The 15,946-nt window shown below is 45.3% G+C and overlaps 1 protein-coding gene across 2 annotated transcripts in view; it reads right to left on the reverse strand.

Moving 5' to 3' along the window:
- Positions 1-15,946, reverse strand: part of MEGF6 (multiple EGF like domains 6) — a 458,871-nt gene that overhangs the window by 7,194 nt on the left and 435,731 nt on the right. For both annotated transcript variants that reach the window (XM_030185804.1, XM_030185805.1), the window contains 4 exons: positions 13,602-13,730; positions 11,404-11,532; positions 9,623-9,751; positions 264-392 (listed from right to left, as the gene is read on the reverse strand). In XM_030185804.1, coding sequence (XP_030041664.1) covers positions 264-392; positions 9,623-9,751; positions 11,404-11,532; positions 13,602-13,730 — 516 coding nt within the window. The remainder of the gene's footprint in view (positions 1-263; positions 393-9,622; positions 9,752-11,403; positions 11,533-13,601; positions 13,731-15,946) is intronic.

Consider the following 15,946-nt stretch of genomic DNA (forward strand, 5'->3'; position numbering starts at 1 on the left):
TTAAGCACTTTCCATTGTACTTCTTCTATAATTTCTTTGCCAACTGCAGTTTTATGACCGGTAACCTCTTTTGTTTTTCCACAAGAGCAGAGATAAAGCTTAATGGGTGGGTAAAACTGGACATCTTTAAAGTTCTACAAAACGAGCTACAAACTCATCCCCCATCCCATCCCCCCCCCCCCCCAACTCCTAATAAACCCAAGTTCCTGCTGTAGTCATAGTTCGCGATCGTCTACAGTGCCCACACTTACACCTCAAATTACCTTCTTCACAGGTAGGCCCGATCCATCCATCGATACAAACACATTGTCCACTGTGAGGATTGCAGTGCGCATTCACGGAACAGTCACAATGCAGAGTACAGTTAGGGCCGTAGCGATCCTCGCGGCAGTCTGGGATGAGAACACATCCAGTTACTACTTCTAACAGCATTTCCAATTGGCTTCTAGTATTTGAAGACTGTAACACAAAACTAAGAATGTTTACATTTAGCGGGTAAAATACTAGGGGTGCATGGCCAAAAAAGTAAAAAAAAATAAATTCAGCTTGTGCTTGTTTCAAATCAATTCTTCCTGATTTTCAGGCATTTATTTGTTCTTTGCATGAGGATGCGAGAAGTTTTTCAAATATGCAAATTGATTGTAGGCTTGTTAATTTGTAGGTATATGCAGGGCTGCTGAGAGGGGGGGGGGCAGGGAGGACAAAATTCCCCGGGCCCGGCGCCACAGTCCCCTCCACCCGCCCCCTCCATCCACAACCAGGCCGGGCCCCCCTGAATTCAAATCATAGCGCCTCACCTTGATCTTGCTCCGTGTGAAAGAAGCGTAGCAGCGGCAGTCTGCAGATCGCCTCCCTTCGGGCCTTCCCACCCTGTGTCCCGCCCTCGTCTGACGTAACTTGCGTGAGGGTGGGACACAGGGAGGGAAGGCCTGAAGGGAGGCGATCTGCAGACTGCTGCTGCTGTGCTTCTTTCACACGGAGCGAGGTCGAGGTGAGGCGCTATGATTTGAATTCATGGGGGCCCGGCCCGGTGGTGGAGGGAGGGGGGCGGCCTTGTTCTGGGCCCGGCCCAGTCTCTCGGCAGCCCTGGGTATATGTTGTGATAAGGCAGGTAAACATGACCATAGACAGAAGCAGCCAACCCCAGAACTATCATACCCAGAATCCCTTGGGAGGAGGAAAGAGCGGGATGGACCCAAAAACATGGAGGGGACCTCTAACATTAGCAGGAATGGAAGTAACTCCAGGAAACGGGGGCCAGTTACTCCAGCTACCAGCAGAGGGAGCAGCTGTCAAGAAGCCCAATTTCCGTGGTTGTGAAATCAATATATAATTCTGCCCAGCTGTGAGGTGGAAAGGGCAGATCTCCTGAAAGCTCTCAGAAGTCCGGGAGAGGAGAAAGTGTGTGGAGAGCTAACTGAGTCTATGGAGTTTGCGGAGGAGGGAAAGGACCTGCCTCCAGAACTTCCTTGCTTAGAGGAGCAAGCCAGTATGGAATGGGTACAAAAGCCAACCTTTCCAGCACTTAAAAGGCAGTTGTGGGAGGCCACAGAAGTTTGTTACTGTGAAGTGGGTGGTGAACTGCCAGCCCTGCTTGCTGCAGGGCTGCTGGAGTGCCAGCAGGTGGAAAGGTGATGTGCTCATTGTTTTTTGTTTTTTTTTACTTGAGCTTTTGAACTGAACTTTACTTAAGTTTTTGAGCTGAACTTTAATTGAACTTTTGAACTGAATGGGGGTTTGATTGTGTTTTGTGGAACTGGGTCTGAATTAAAACTTTTTTGTTTGAACTAAGTCTGGATTAAAGTGTGGTGCTGCACCGGAACCCTGTGCCCTGAACTGGACTTCCAGTTACAACCCCAGAACGGAAGTGGAGGACCCCTTCACAATATGCATACCTATGAAATGCATGAACTTCTAATGAATTGAATGTGAGCTCATGAATTAACACCCAGATAAAAAAAAAAGGGGGGGGGGGTCGATATCCAGCACGGCTTAAGCAGGCAGGAGAGGCTTGTGCCCGCTTAAACCACTCTGAGTGGGCTGGCTGCTGATATTCAGTGGTACTTAGCTGGGCAGTGCTGCTGAATATCAGTTCTGATCACTGTGCCACTGCCCGGGTAGTGCCTGGGCGGTCCAGGGGCGGAGTTAGGGAGGAGCCAGCAGTTAAGCAGGCTCCACCCATGTTTAGTGCTGAGGCCAACTTAGCTAAGCAGGCAGTCCTATCTTTTGTCCGCTTAGCATCGCCGATGCCGGCGCTGAATATCAACCGGCACCTGCATAACTTTCAGTAACGCAGCTGACTCAGATATTCAACGCTGGTGCCAGACCTGGCTCCGGCATTAAATATCTGCGCTTAAACCTGCCCCTGGCTGTCACCAGCTGACTATCAATTGGTAAGTGACTGCAAGAACTGTGGGGTTGATTTTCAAACAGTTTAACTTTGCAGCCAAATCTATTCCTTCACCAGAGCTGAGCGTCTAAATTTGGGTGCTATTTTCATTAGGGCTGTAATCCCCTCATTCCAAGAGCGGACTGACAGTGATCTGGGCCCCCGGGCAATAAGGGTCATCAGATCCTAACCACCTATCAAAACTAAATGGAGGCTAGGGGAGATTGGGCCCCCACTGCCCTACTGTGCCAATGATCAGTCCACCCTGCCTCATTCTACAACATGAGGGTCTAAATTAAGAACTATATGCACGTTCAGATTATCAAATACTAGTACGCACAGAGATGTTCCAGATTCTCGCTGGTCAAGGAGAAAGCTATCCACCGGGGTGGATGAACACAAACTCCCACGAACACAAACTATCAAAATAGGAAGTGGGAAGTGGACCAATGCCTCCAGGGAAACGGGACTACGGTGATAAAAGGAAACAGCTTTATTCACAGACTCGACACAGTACTGTGTTTCAGCCACAGGCCTGCCTCAGGAGTCTTGAATGATTCAAGTGGTATGAATGAGTGGATATAATTCGTATAGTCTTGATAAAGACTTCTAGAATGAAATGTTGCAAGCGATGCAGCGTCTCTGTGTCGTAGTGGACTAGATAGGCTGGCTCACTTCCACTCCACTCTCTAGTACCGAAGTTGCAGCGGCGAACTGGCAGGCGGCGGTAGTAAAAGCAGCAAGCAGGCAGGCTTGACTCCGTCCTTCGCTTCCCTGCCCTCTCGCTGTGCAATCTGCGTAGCGTAGAAATGCCAATGGGGCTTTCACGTGAGCGAGGCATGGACATCTCACATGTTGTAGAATACTGTCATTTGCGCTCTAAAGTAAAGAGTTGCACAGAGACAGAAATCTAACCCATCCCCACCCGTCTCCGCCGAAATCCAACCTGTCCCCGCTGGAAATCCAATCTGTCTCCACAAGTAATCTCCTCCATTCCTGACCGTACTCATAACCTTCGGAAGTAAACTTTGTTTTTATTGAGTATTAATGAAAATACAAACAGTCAGAAACATGTGCCAAAACAGGCATAAAACCAATCCCCCCCCCCAAAAAAAAAAAATCAAGAGGCTGGCATGACAGCCAAAGAGGTCAATAACCAGTCCACTCAAATACAGGGAATCCCACTAACAGACTCCTAATCGGAGCTATATGAATACATGTTAATGTGAATCAAAGCAGCCCTAAGTTTGCACTTGAAATAGTAGAAGGTCAAGTGACTTGCCCAAGGTCATAAGGAAAATCAGTGGGAGATGTATTTGTGGAGGAGCAGTTTAATAGTTAGTGCAGTGGCCGGAGAGTCTGGGGAACTGGGTTCAATTCCCACTGCAGCTCCTTGTGACCCTGGGCAAGTCACTTAACTCTCCACTGCCCCAGGTGCAAAAACTTAGATTGTGAACCTACTAGGGACAGAGAAAGTACCAGCATATAATATATGTAAACCACTTTGGCTGTACCACAGAAAAGCGGTATATCAAATCCATGACCCTTTAACTCCATTACAGTGCCAGTACCCCCGGCCTCCCTGGTTTGCAGCCCACTGCAGCCACTCCTCCATTCGATAAGATCCCCTGCAAAAAGGGTCTTAAAATAGCATTTTGTGCATTCAGTACTCTATACTGTAGGCTGACTATGACAAGAGGAAACAGAAAGAGTGTTGGAGTCAAATTTAAATTCATTTAAAACATCCCTTCCAGAAATCCCAAAGGAAGATTATGGCATGCTCTTCCTTCACATTGTGTAAGGTTGCTAAATATCTCTCGACAATCTTGGCTTAAAAACAAAGGACGTCTAGTGTAACAGTGTCCAGTATACAATAAATGAAGGTGGCTCTCACTCATTTTCACTTGTAGTGGGACCAGAGAGTATCCAGCACTGCAAGTCTGTCCACTGACTGGTACCCACCTACATTTCCTACTTCACCAAGGCTCCTTCCCCTCCAAACACGGCAATATTCTACTCACACCAATACCAAAAAACCCCAGAAAACCAGCGAAAGACATCACTAATTATCGACCTGTGGCCTCCATCCCTCTCCTAACCAAACTAATGGAAAATCGAGTGACCTACCAACTCAACGAATTCATACAAAAATTCTCCATACTTCATGAATCTCAATCGGGTTTTCGACCTGCACACAGCACTGAAACAGTACTACTCACCCTAATATCCAAGTTCAAACAAGAAATTTCAATTGGCAACAATATACTTCTTCTGCAGTTCGATCTATCCAGCGTATTTGACATGGTAGACCACGATATTCTTACAAAACTTCTGGACAAACTAGGGTTAGGCGGAAACATCATTAAATGGATAAAAAGTTTCATCACTACCAGAACATACCAAGTCAAATCAACCTCATCGATATCATCTGCGTGGACCTCACAATGCGGAGTTCCTCAAGGATCGCCTCTATCCCCGATCCTTTTCAACATTCTGATGATCCCTCTGGCTAAGTCCCTATCCAAAGCTGGCCTAAACCTTTTCATTTATGCTGATGACGTCACCATATTCATACCTTTTAAATCCAACCTTGCATAAATCTCTGATAAAGTATCCACTGGAATGAACATCTTAGCCTCCTGGGCCAATGCCTTCAAAATGAAACTGAACAAAGAAAAAACTCAATGCTTAATCCTCTCTTCAAGACACTCCAATCTACTCCCAACCACCCTAATCATCCCCGACGTTACAATTCCAATATCCGACAACTTGAAAATCCTAGGAGTAACGTTAAACAACCATCTAACTCTAGAAACTCACGCAAAAGCCATAACAAAGAAGATGTTCAACATGATGTGGGTATTGAAAAGAGTAAAACCATTCCTCCCCCCAAAAATGTTCCACAATCTGGTCCAATCAACAGTACTCACCCACGCTGACTACTGCAACAGTATCTTCATTGGATGCAAAGCCCACATTCTAAAAAAACTCCAAACCACCCAAAACACGGCAGCCAGACTCATTTTTGGTAAATCTCGGTTCGAAAGTGCAACACCTCTCCGTGAAAAACTCCACTGGCTCCCCATTAAAGAACGAATAAACTTCAAAGTCCACACACTGATCCACAAGATCCTCCACAGAGAATCTCCAAGTTACATGACCAATTTAATCGACCTTCCAGCCAGGAACAGGTCCAAATCCTCTCGAACATATCTCAATCTTCACCTGCCTAATTGCAAAGGTCTCAAATACAAAACCTACTATGTATCCAACTTCTCAGTTATAGGCAGCCAACTTTGGAACACCATACCAAGACTCATCTGAACAACAAACGAACATCTACGCTTCCGAAAGATGCTGAAAACATACCTCTTCAAACAAGCCTATCCATTTGAAAGTGAAGGTGCCTTGGTGCTTTATAACTTTTGCTACGTGAGACGTGGGGTAAGGAATATTGTAGATGAAAATATTCGAGTTATTCCCCAAGTTTTCCACGTCATCACTGTGACCCCTGACGCAGGTGCTAGTCGCCGAAACACGGCCCGTGTCGGGTCAAGGCTCATTCATTAAAGAACTTTGTTCCATTTTAAAGGCCCGTGGTGCTGTTTTTTTGTTCTAACCTACACCAATAACATTAAACATGCCTTAATCCTTCCCCCACATCTCTTCCTTTTATCCTTCTCTATACAACTGTATTATCTTAATTACATTTTTTACCCATACATTGTAGTACCTCTGTGATACTTCGTACCCTTAAATTGTGTTATCCCTGTGATACTATGTACCTAGACATTGTAAGCCGCACTGAGCCTGCTATCGAGCGGGAAAGAGTGGGGTATAAATGCTATAAATAAAAAATAAATAAATAAAATAAATACCCACTGCAGTCGGAGGCACTTTGACAGACAGACCTTGCTTAGTAATTTGTTAAAATTAAAACTCAGAAGTACTAAGCATTTTCTCCAGAAACACTAAGGGGTGGGGGAGGAGTTATCAACGTGGGCTACTGTTCCATTGCATAAAATGTAACCCTGTGATAGAATAAAAGAAGCCCATATTGATAACTCCCTTCCCCTTATTGAAAGAAACCCTTTTAATAATTCTGGCCCTTATTATGATATAGAATTAGCAGTGAATATATAACTTTATGAACAGTTTACCCACAGAGACACTGTGTTTTGCTTGTGGTAGCAAAAAAAGCAGGACAGGAATCCAAGTAAAATGTTGTCCTTTCCTTTTACTAACTGGCATGCAAAAAAATATATTCTATTTAAATGTCATCCATCCATACGTCTTTTCTAACCAAATGATGGAAACCACAGGCTCTGATCGGTTCAGCTCCTGCAGACACTATTAATGCGCAGTTACCAACCACAAGTATTGTTTTTCAATCTCAAAATGTAAGATCCTTAGGAGTTTAATCTAGCATGTTTCCCACAACATTTGTAGTAATGAGTGGGCCATCAAGTTACTCTGGACAAAAAAAAAAGAGAGCAGAGTTAACCTATCAGATGAAACTTTAAATCAGTTCTTCATGCATCACCCTAATTGGTAGGCGTTACAAAATCTTGGGATGCAAGAGGATTCAGGACAGTCTTCATGGTTAGCTGGGTTAGCCCTGCTACACTTACAGAAGTACTTAAATTTAGTAGACCAATATTTTTTGTGTACCAATATCACATATATTTTGTCCCAAACAACAATGTATTCTGCCAATCAATTAATTTTAATTCCTTTAACCATTACTCATCTCATCTCTTCCTACCTCTCCTTCCGCACCTTTAGTGTTCACTCTGGTGGATCCTCTTCTACTTCTATCCCTCTGCCTGCTGGCGTACCTCAGGGTTCCGTTCTTGGTCCCCTCCTCTTTTCTATCTACACTTCTTCCCTTGGTTCATTAATCTCATCCCATGGCTTTTCCTACCATCTCTATGCTGATGACTCCCAAATCTACCTTTCTACCCCTGATATCTCACCTTGCATCCAAACCAAAAAGATTCAGCGTGCTTGTCTGACATTGCTGTCTGGATGTCTCAATGCCACCTGAAATTAAATATGACCAAAACCGAGCTTCTCATTTTCCCCCCCAAACCCACCTCCCCGCTCCCCCCGTTTTCTATTTCTGTTGTTGGCTCTCTCATTCTCCCTGTCTCCTCAGCTCGAAACCTTGGGGTCATCTTTGACTCTTCTCTCTCCTTCTCTGCTCATATCCAGCAGATTGCCAAGACCTGTTGTTTCTTTCTTTCCAACATCCGTAAAATCCGCCCCTTTCTTTCCGAGCACTCTACCAAAACCCTCATCCACACCCTTGTCACCTCTCGTTTAGACTACTGCAATCTGCTTCTTGCTGGCCTCCCACTTAGTCACCTCTCCCCTCTCCAGTCGGTTCAAAACTCTGCTGCCCGTCTCTTCTTCCGCCAGGGTCGCTTTACTCATACTACCCTCTCCTCAAGTCGCTTCACTGGCTCCCTATCCATTTTCGCATCCTGTTCAAACTTCTTCTAATAATCTATAAATGTACTCACTCTGCTGCTCCCCAGTATCTCTCCACACTCGTCCTTCCCTACACCCCTTCCCGTGCACTCCGTTCCCTGGATAAATCCTTCTTATCTGTTCCCTTCTCCGCTACTGCCAACTCCAGACTTCGCTCCTTCTGTCACGCTGCGCCCTATGCCTGGAATAGACTTCCTGAGCCCCTACGTCTTGCCCCATCCTTGACCATCTTTAAATCTAGATTGAAAGCCCACCCCTTTAACATTGCTTTTGACTCGTAACCACTTGTATCCACTTGCCTCCACCTACCCTCCTCTTTCCTCTACACATTAATTGATTTGTTTGCTTTATTTTTTGTTTACTAGATTGTAAGATCTTTGAGCAGGGACTGTCTTTCTTCTATGTTTGTGCAGCGCTGCGTATGCTTTGTAGTGCTATAGAAATGCTATATAGTAGTAGTAGTAGTCATCACATTTTAAAATAGTCACTTTGATCTACTATCTACATTCTTTTGGGGATCCTCAGATATTAATGCTGCTCTCACCATACGAACGTAATATTGCAATGTTCATCCAACAAAATGGCTGAGGCCCAAATCCTCATAGATCAACCCAATTATTCTCTAGAAAGCTTGATTTTTGCTTTTTTTAAACATTTTTTTCTGTTTTTTATATTGCTTCATAATTCAAGAAGATATATCTTAACTGCACTTTAACTGCTTGAAGTAACTCAAAAGCAGCACTTATCTTTAGTAAAGGCAACACTTAAGCCGCAGGAGAACCTCCGCCAACATGGCCAAGTTACAGAAGGGCATCTTTCAGTGTTTAGAGAGCAAAACAATTTTCCAAATAAAGGGGCCCTTTAACTAAGCCGTGTAAGCGTCTACGCCGCATCTTCAGTGTCAAGCACAAATCAAACTCGGGTATACATATAAAGTATCGCATACCATGTAAAATGAGTTTATCTTGTTGGGAAGACTGGATGGACCGTTCAGGTCTTTATCTGCCATCATTTACTATGTTACTCTTTGGGGTTCTACATGGAATGTTGTTGGTAATTGGAATTCCGGAATCTTATAACTCTTTGGGATTCCGGAATCTTGTAACTCTTTAGGATTCTAGAATCTTCAGAACTTTTAGTACAAAAAGAGTGCTGGGCAGACTTCTACGGTCTGTGCCCTGAGAAAGGCAAGGACAAATCAAACTCGGGTATACATATAAAGTATCACATACCATGTAAAATGAGTTTATCTTGTTGGGCACACTGGATGGACCGTACAGGTCTTTATCTGCAGTCATTTACTATGCTATTATGTTACGTTCGGCCAACGCACTCCAAAATGGAGTTACCACCCGGCTACCGCGTGGCTCTTGCGGTAATTTCATTTTTGGCGTGCGTCCGAAAAATTATTTTTGGACGCGCATATCGGATGCACACCAAGTGGCATTTGACGCACATAGGTCATTACCGCCTGGCTAACGTGCGAGATTTTACCGCTCGTCCACATTTTGCCACACGTCCGTTTTCTGCATAAATTTTAAAAAGGCATTTTTTACAGGTGCACTGAAAAACGATTCTGTGCGCGCCCAAAACACGCGTCTACACTACCGCAAGCCATTTTTCAGCGCACCTTTGTAAAAGGGCCCCAAATTCTGTTGACCAAAACGAAGAGGCTGCACTGTAATGTGAATTCGGCTGTACAAGAATTATGTACTAAAGGGTGCTGTTCTTTATACTCACCAATGTCACATCTGGTCCCCGATTTGCCTGATGGACACAGACATAGTCCAGAAGTTGGGTCACAAGGTGTAGTCCCTTCACAGTCACATGACTGCTGGCAGTTGTGTCCAAATGTCCCTTCATCACATTCTGGTACCAGGATAAATAACAAAGTGAAAATAGTAAAAGGGCCCTTTCATCACGCACTTACTACACTCAGGCATCCAGTGGTAACTGCCAAATCGTTATTTTTGGGGGATGGAGTGTGTCAGGGATGCAGAGAGTGGGCATTCCTGCACTAATTAGTGTGGTACATTACTGTGCGCTAACTGGCTAGCGTAGGATTACCCCGTGAGCGCTTACCGACTATAAAATCGGTGCTGTTACATGCTCACGCGGTCATTTCTTTTAATGGCCGCGCGTTAACGGGATCCATGTGACCAAAAGGTGAAGGCAAAATCCCAGTCAAACTGCATTGAATAAAATTGAGCCTGGGACATGAGCTGAAAAGAAAGACAGCAAAGAGGTTGGGGCAAGACGGTGCATTAGATAGAGTGTCAGCAGAATATTGGTGGGGGGGGGGGGGGGTCATTGAGAGAGAGTTCTGAGGGCAGAAGCGGAGATATGTGTGTGAGAGGAAAAGACTAGTAGGAATGAGGAAGGAATGAGAGAAAACATGCACTGGGGATTGGTGTGGACTTGATATTATATTTAAGAGCCTGATATACTGAAGGGATTTTTTGCACTATAAACACAGAGTAGGGAAAAAAAAGAGACTTTGTAAATCAGGTCCTAAAGATAAGCAGCAAACATTCAGAGGGGCATTCCTCCTCTCCCACCTGCATGCGCTGGCTCCTAGGTCCAAAGGAAATTTGTCAAGGCCTGAATTACGCTGCATATAATCTATATACACTGCTGCAGAGCCGTAGCGAGGGGAGATGACACCCGGGGCGGGTCGCCACGGCGCACCCCCCCCCCCCCCGGAGCGCATACCTCCCCCCCCCCCCGGAGCGCATACCTGCAGCGAAGGACGGGCGGGAGGGCCGATCCGCCCCGACTGCACGTTGCTGGGGTGTGGCGGCTCCGCGCTAATTCACTGCTCTCTGTGTCCCGGAACAGGAAGTAACCTGTTCCGGGGCAGAGAGGGCAGTGCACCAGCATGGAGCCGACACCCCCCCCAGCGGCGTGCACCCGGGGCGGACCGCCCCCCCTTCCTACGCCAGTGCACTGCTGTAGTTTGTTTGAGCCAATATTCTGATGCTACATTCACTTTCCAGAGAGGCACTGGCTAGTTATGAATGAAGAAGACGACACATGCATGGCCTCCCACTTTCTAGCTGTCAAGGTCTAGAGATGTTCTGAGCCTTGGTGCCAATACATAATGGCCCATGACTCACCTACATTTCTATAACGGAGTTGCCATCCAGTTTTGAACCTGATAAGACCACATCACCGTAGTGGTGATTCATGGTAGGCCTCGGCAATCCATTCAAGAAATCTCATTACAAGTTCTAAGGATTCATCTTTGCAGCTACATCACAGCTATAAACAAACATCAGTACTTCAGTGTGACACAATCTAGGGACTATGTACTCATCTTTTTAGAGATTTTTGATTTCCCAACTGCAACCAATCAAAAAGGTGTTCTCTGAAAACAAATGAAGCCCCAGTGTCTGTTTTGCTCCTCCTCCAAAAGGAGTAATGTCAAAATATACTGCTATTAGTCCCTTTTTATACGTATACATTAACACAGGATTCTCGGTTTCGAAAAGTTGGGGTTGAGGATAAATGTTTACATTTACCTTCTTCGCAATAGACTCCGTGGAAACCAGCAGGGCACAGGCACTGGCCAGTTACATGGTCACAGGAGGCGTCGTTCTCACAATCACACACTTCCCGACAGTTGTCACCATGGAAGCCAGGAGGGCATGCTGGGAAGGGATGCATTTGAAGACTGGTTAGATGAGCGTTCAACACTTTGGATTCTCATTCTAAGGGTTGGATTTATGTTCTACAGAAGACGAGGAAATACATCCTGAGTTGCTTCCTACAGCGATCCTCATTATACGTCGAGTAGTTCCAAGTGACCAGCCTTAAGCGGGGGTTTACCCAATGATTTTCTGACTGGTCGCTAAACCAGAACCTTTTGCGACTTGCTCCCTCTTCCTCATTTTAGCTGCAGTGGAAGGTGGAAACTCTCCACTGGCCCCAATCTGGTACCTTTTTACCTACCTATCCATCTATTTATAAACCTTGTTATACACCTGCACACAACATATTCTAGGTGACTTCCAACAACACACACATCATCCAATACATAGACCAACATACGATATACAATAAAAGGGAAATTCAATAAAGGCCACCTACAGTTAGGTTGGGGTGATGCAAGCTAAGCGCAAATTCTATGTGCAATTGTTCATATTTACGTGCCTAACTTTAGGTGCGAGCACTTATGCTAGCTCAATGGCTGGTGTAAATGCTCACAGTTAACTGTAGGCAGGTGCGTAAATGCTAGTATTCTATAACCAGTGCGTGTAACTGCCTGACATGCTTCTAAGCCACTCAAAACACAGCAAAGGTGACTTGGAAACAATGAAAAGATGATATGCCAACGATCAACAACTTTATTAGATAATCACCCAAGACTCGACACAAGTCGTGTCTCGGCCAAAGTGGCCTGCATGAAAAGGATGTTCACTATTGAGCAACTGGTAGCTATCAGTATGGCGTTCTTAAATATGGCCAAGGAAGTGGAGGATGAGGCAACCATCAGAACAGAACGCTAACCAAGAAGCTAAGTTTTTTCTATGAACATTTTATGATGATTGGTCTAGTGGCAGTTAAGAAGTTATAATTTACATTGAGATATGAAAGTAGGATATGCGCTCCATTGAGTTTAAATGAATGTATGAGAATTTTGGGGTGTTTTCTTTTTGCCCATGATGAGGTACTAATCCCCTTATGACCAGCGATTGGTCAACGGGATCATGTGTTGCTAGTGAGGTCATATTTTGATCCTGTAGCACCTTGAGGCTTTTTTCCCCCCAAATTTCAATATCACTGGGGTGGTTAGTATAACTTACAACCACCGTGGTTTAGTTATCATTTCTTTTCTTCTATATATAGTAGTGGGAGTTATTAATTGTTGATAACTTTATAAAACCTACTCCTACCACCACCTATAGTGTCTATTTAGAGGGTTCTTAAATATGCACAAGTCTATCTCGCCAATGTCCCACAATGTACGAGGTTTAGCCAAAGCAAGACTACGTGAAGTGTTACTAGAATTGCTTTGAGACCCATAAATTGTGGGATATTGGCGAGATAGACTTGTATGTATTTAAGAACGCCACACTGATAGCTACCAGTTGCTCAACAGTGAGCATCCTTTCGAAGCCTCTTGATGCAAGCTCTATTTTGGCTGAAACACGACTCGTGTCAAGTCTCGGATGATTGTCTAATAAAGTTAGTTTATCGTCTTTTCATTGTTTCCAAGTCACCTTCACTGTGTTTTGTGCTTTTGAGACTGCGAGGGCTTGTGTTCTTCTGTTTTGACGTATGCCTCTGAGCCGCCCATGCCCCTCCCAGGACCACGCCGCTGTGCAATTGCATGTGATAGATTTTGCATGCGCAGCTTACAGAATTGTGACTAATGGCAGTTACACACATAACTACAAATTAATGTGAATGAATGTTTGTTAAGGCCAATTATTGGTTACTTTATGCCAATGAGCCGCCAATTTAGCGCCAATTAGCTAATTAAGTTATGGACATAACCAACCCTATTCTATGACTGCGTACCAAATTGTGTGCCTAACTTTGGGTGCCATTTATAGAATTTGGTGTGAAATTATCACAGTCCCTTCATCACTTTGCATCCGTACTGCATCATGTTTTCTACCACCCACTTAGAAACAGAGCGAGCAGTGCAAGAGACGTCTGTACTCAGGGTAATATTGTGAAGTGACAAAAGTGGAACAGTATTATACAAACTTACAGTGTTCACAGGAATGCCCAAAATACCCCCTTAAGCAGTGACAAGTCCCGGTCATTCCACTGCAAGTTCCATTATGCTGACAGGCACAGTCCAGTTGGCAGTTAGGCCCATATTTGCCAGCAGGACACTCTGTAAAAAAAAAATAATTAATACTAAAAACAAGAGCATAATGCATTTCATCTTCTATACACATTATTAACATTTCTACAGTAACATCTATTATAGTATTGAAAAATGCTAATGTATGACCTGGACTGCCATATATTGCTATAGTGCTACTGGGAACCATGTTACATGTGCAAGAAAGAAAGACCGCACATCCTCTCAACATATCACATGCCTTCCAATCCCCAGCCCCTCAACACACACATTTATTTTTTGTTACATTTGTACCCTGCACTTTCCCACTCATGGCAGGCTCAATGCAGCTTACATGGGGCAATGGAGGGTTAAGTGACTTGCCCAGAGTCACAAGGAGCTGCCTGTGCCTGAAGTGGGAATCGAACTCAGTTCCTCAGGACCAGAGTCCACCACCCTAACCACTAGGCCACTCCTCCACTGTTGCTACATTCCATGTAGAAGTTGGCCCTTGCAGATCACCAATGTGGCCGCGCAGGCTTCTACATGGAATGTTGCTAGTGGAATAGCAACATTCCATGTAGAATCTCCAATAGTATCTATTTTAATTTTGTTACATTTGTACCCCATGCTTTCCCACTCATGGCAGGCTCAATGCGGCTTACATGGGGCAATGGAGGGTTAAGTGACTTGCCCAGAGTCACAAGGAGCTGCCTGTGCCTGAAGTGGGAATCAAACTCAGTTCCTCAGGACCAAAGTCCACCACCCTAACCACTAGGCCACTCCTCCACTCCATTCCCTTTCAGTCTCCCCACCCACACTCATCCCTTCACCTTTCCATCCCCCCCCCCCCCCAACACATACTTCATCTTTTGATCCTCCCGCACACATCTCCCCTTCTGATCCCCCCCCCCCCCCCCCGAACACATCCCTTGCTTTTTGATTCTCCTAAACACATATGGGTCAATAAGCAGCCAGAAATGGCTCCTGGAAGTTAAATCACCTGTTCGGGGCTAACCGCTAATCCTCAGTGGCACTTAACTGATTAATGCTGCTGAAAATAACCAGTTAGCACTGAAATGCATACCGGCTATTTTGGGGGCGTTCCGGGGATGGAGTTGGCACTCTGCTGGTTAAGAGCAATGCACTTAACTGGCCAGGTTATCTGTATGCTGCACACCGACTTGAGTGAATTCCTTCAAAAAGGTGGTACATAAATAAGACCACATAAAAGTCAGGCCTATCTTTATGCAGTGGCCCATAGCAAGTTAACTGGCTACGGACTAGCTGGCTCCGCAAACCGGGAAATCCAATGCTGGTGCCTGGACACGGCCCTGGGTTTAACGCCAGTGACGGTCAGCAAAACACTGACTGGCGCCAGCTGAATATCAGGCCCATAATTTACAATATTCTGTACGCTATATGTATAAATTTAAGCCCTGCCCATACTCTGCCTATATGGACACCCATCTGTTAAATACACACTATATAAGATATGCACATATTTACAGAAAAGCACTTCAGCAAAATCTTGGTATTTGCACATGTATATTTACACATATGTGAGTAAACGCCAGTATTCGAAACAATTACATGTTAGCGCCCACTTTATAGAATTAACCCCTTAACGTATGGTCAAAAAGCATAAAATCCTCGTCAGACAATAAGGCACGACAAACAGGGGTGCAGCCAGACATCGGCAGGAGGGAGGTCCAGAGCCCAAGGTGAAAGGGCACATTTTAGCCCCCCCCCCGGTGCCGCCGATCCCCCACGCCATTTTTTACTCCCCCTCCGCCACCACCTTTGACCCCCCCGGCGCCAACCCTTTCGACCCCCTCTTCCCGCCACTGCCACCGTTGGGTACCTTTGCTGGTGGGGGTCCCCAACCCCCACCAGCCGAAAGTCCTCTTCTCCGGCGCGGCCGCGTTGCTGATCTGCAAGGGCAGGCTTCTGTTTCTGTGAGTCTGAGGGGGAGGATTGGCAGCGGGAGGGGGGGGTCGAAGGGGTTGGCAGCGGGGGGGGGGGGGGGGGGGGGCAGGGCCAAACCTACGGGGGCCCTGGCAACAAGTAGCTCGTGTTAAATTGTGCGCGTGGCCAATTTATGTGTGCTACTCAATTGAGTAATGAGCCAATTAGTCATGATAATTTGCTGATAACAACCAATTATCATCACTAACTGACAATAATTGGAATTTAAGCACGCTTCTTTTTAAGCATATTCTAAAAAGAGGCGCGCGTATAAATTCCAACGTGCATAGCTGAAAAGG

The sequence above is a fragment of the Microcaecilia unicolor genome, chromosome 13 (assembly GCF_901765095.1).
Source record: "Microcaecilia unicolor chromosome 13, aMicUni1.1, whole genome shotgun sequence".
Classification (NCBI taxonomy): domain Eukaryota; kingdom Metazoa; phylum Chordata; class Amphibia; order Gymnophiona; family Siphonopidae; genus Microcaecilia; species Microcaecilia unicolor.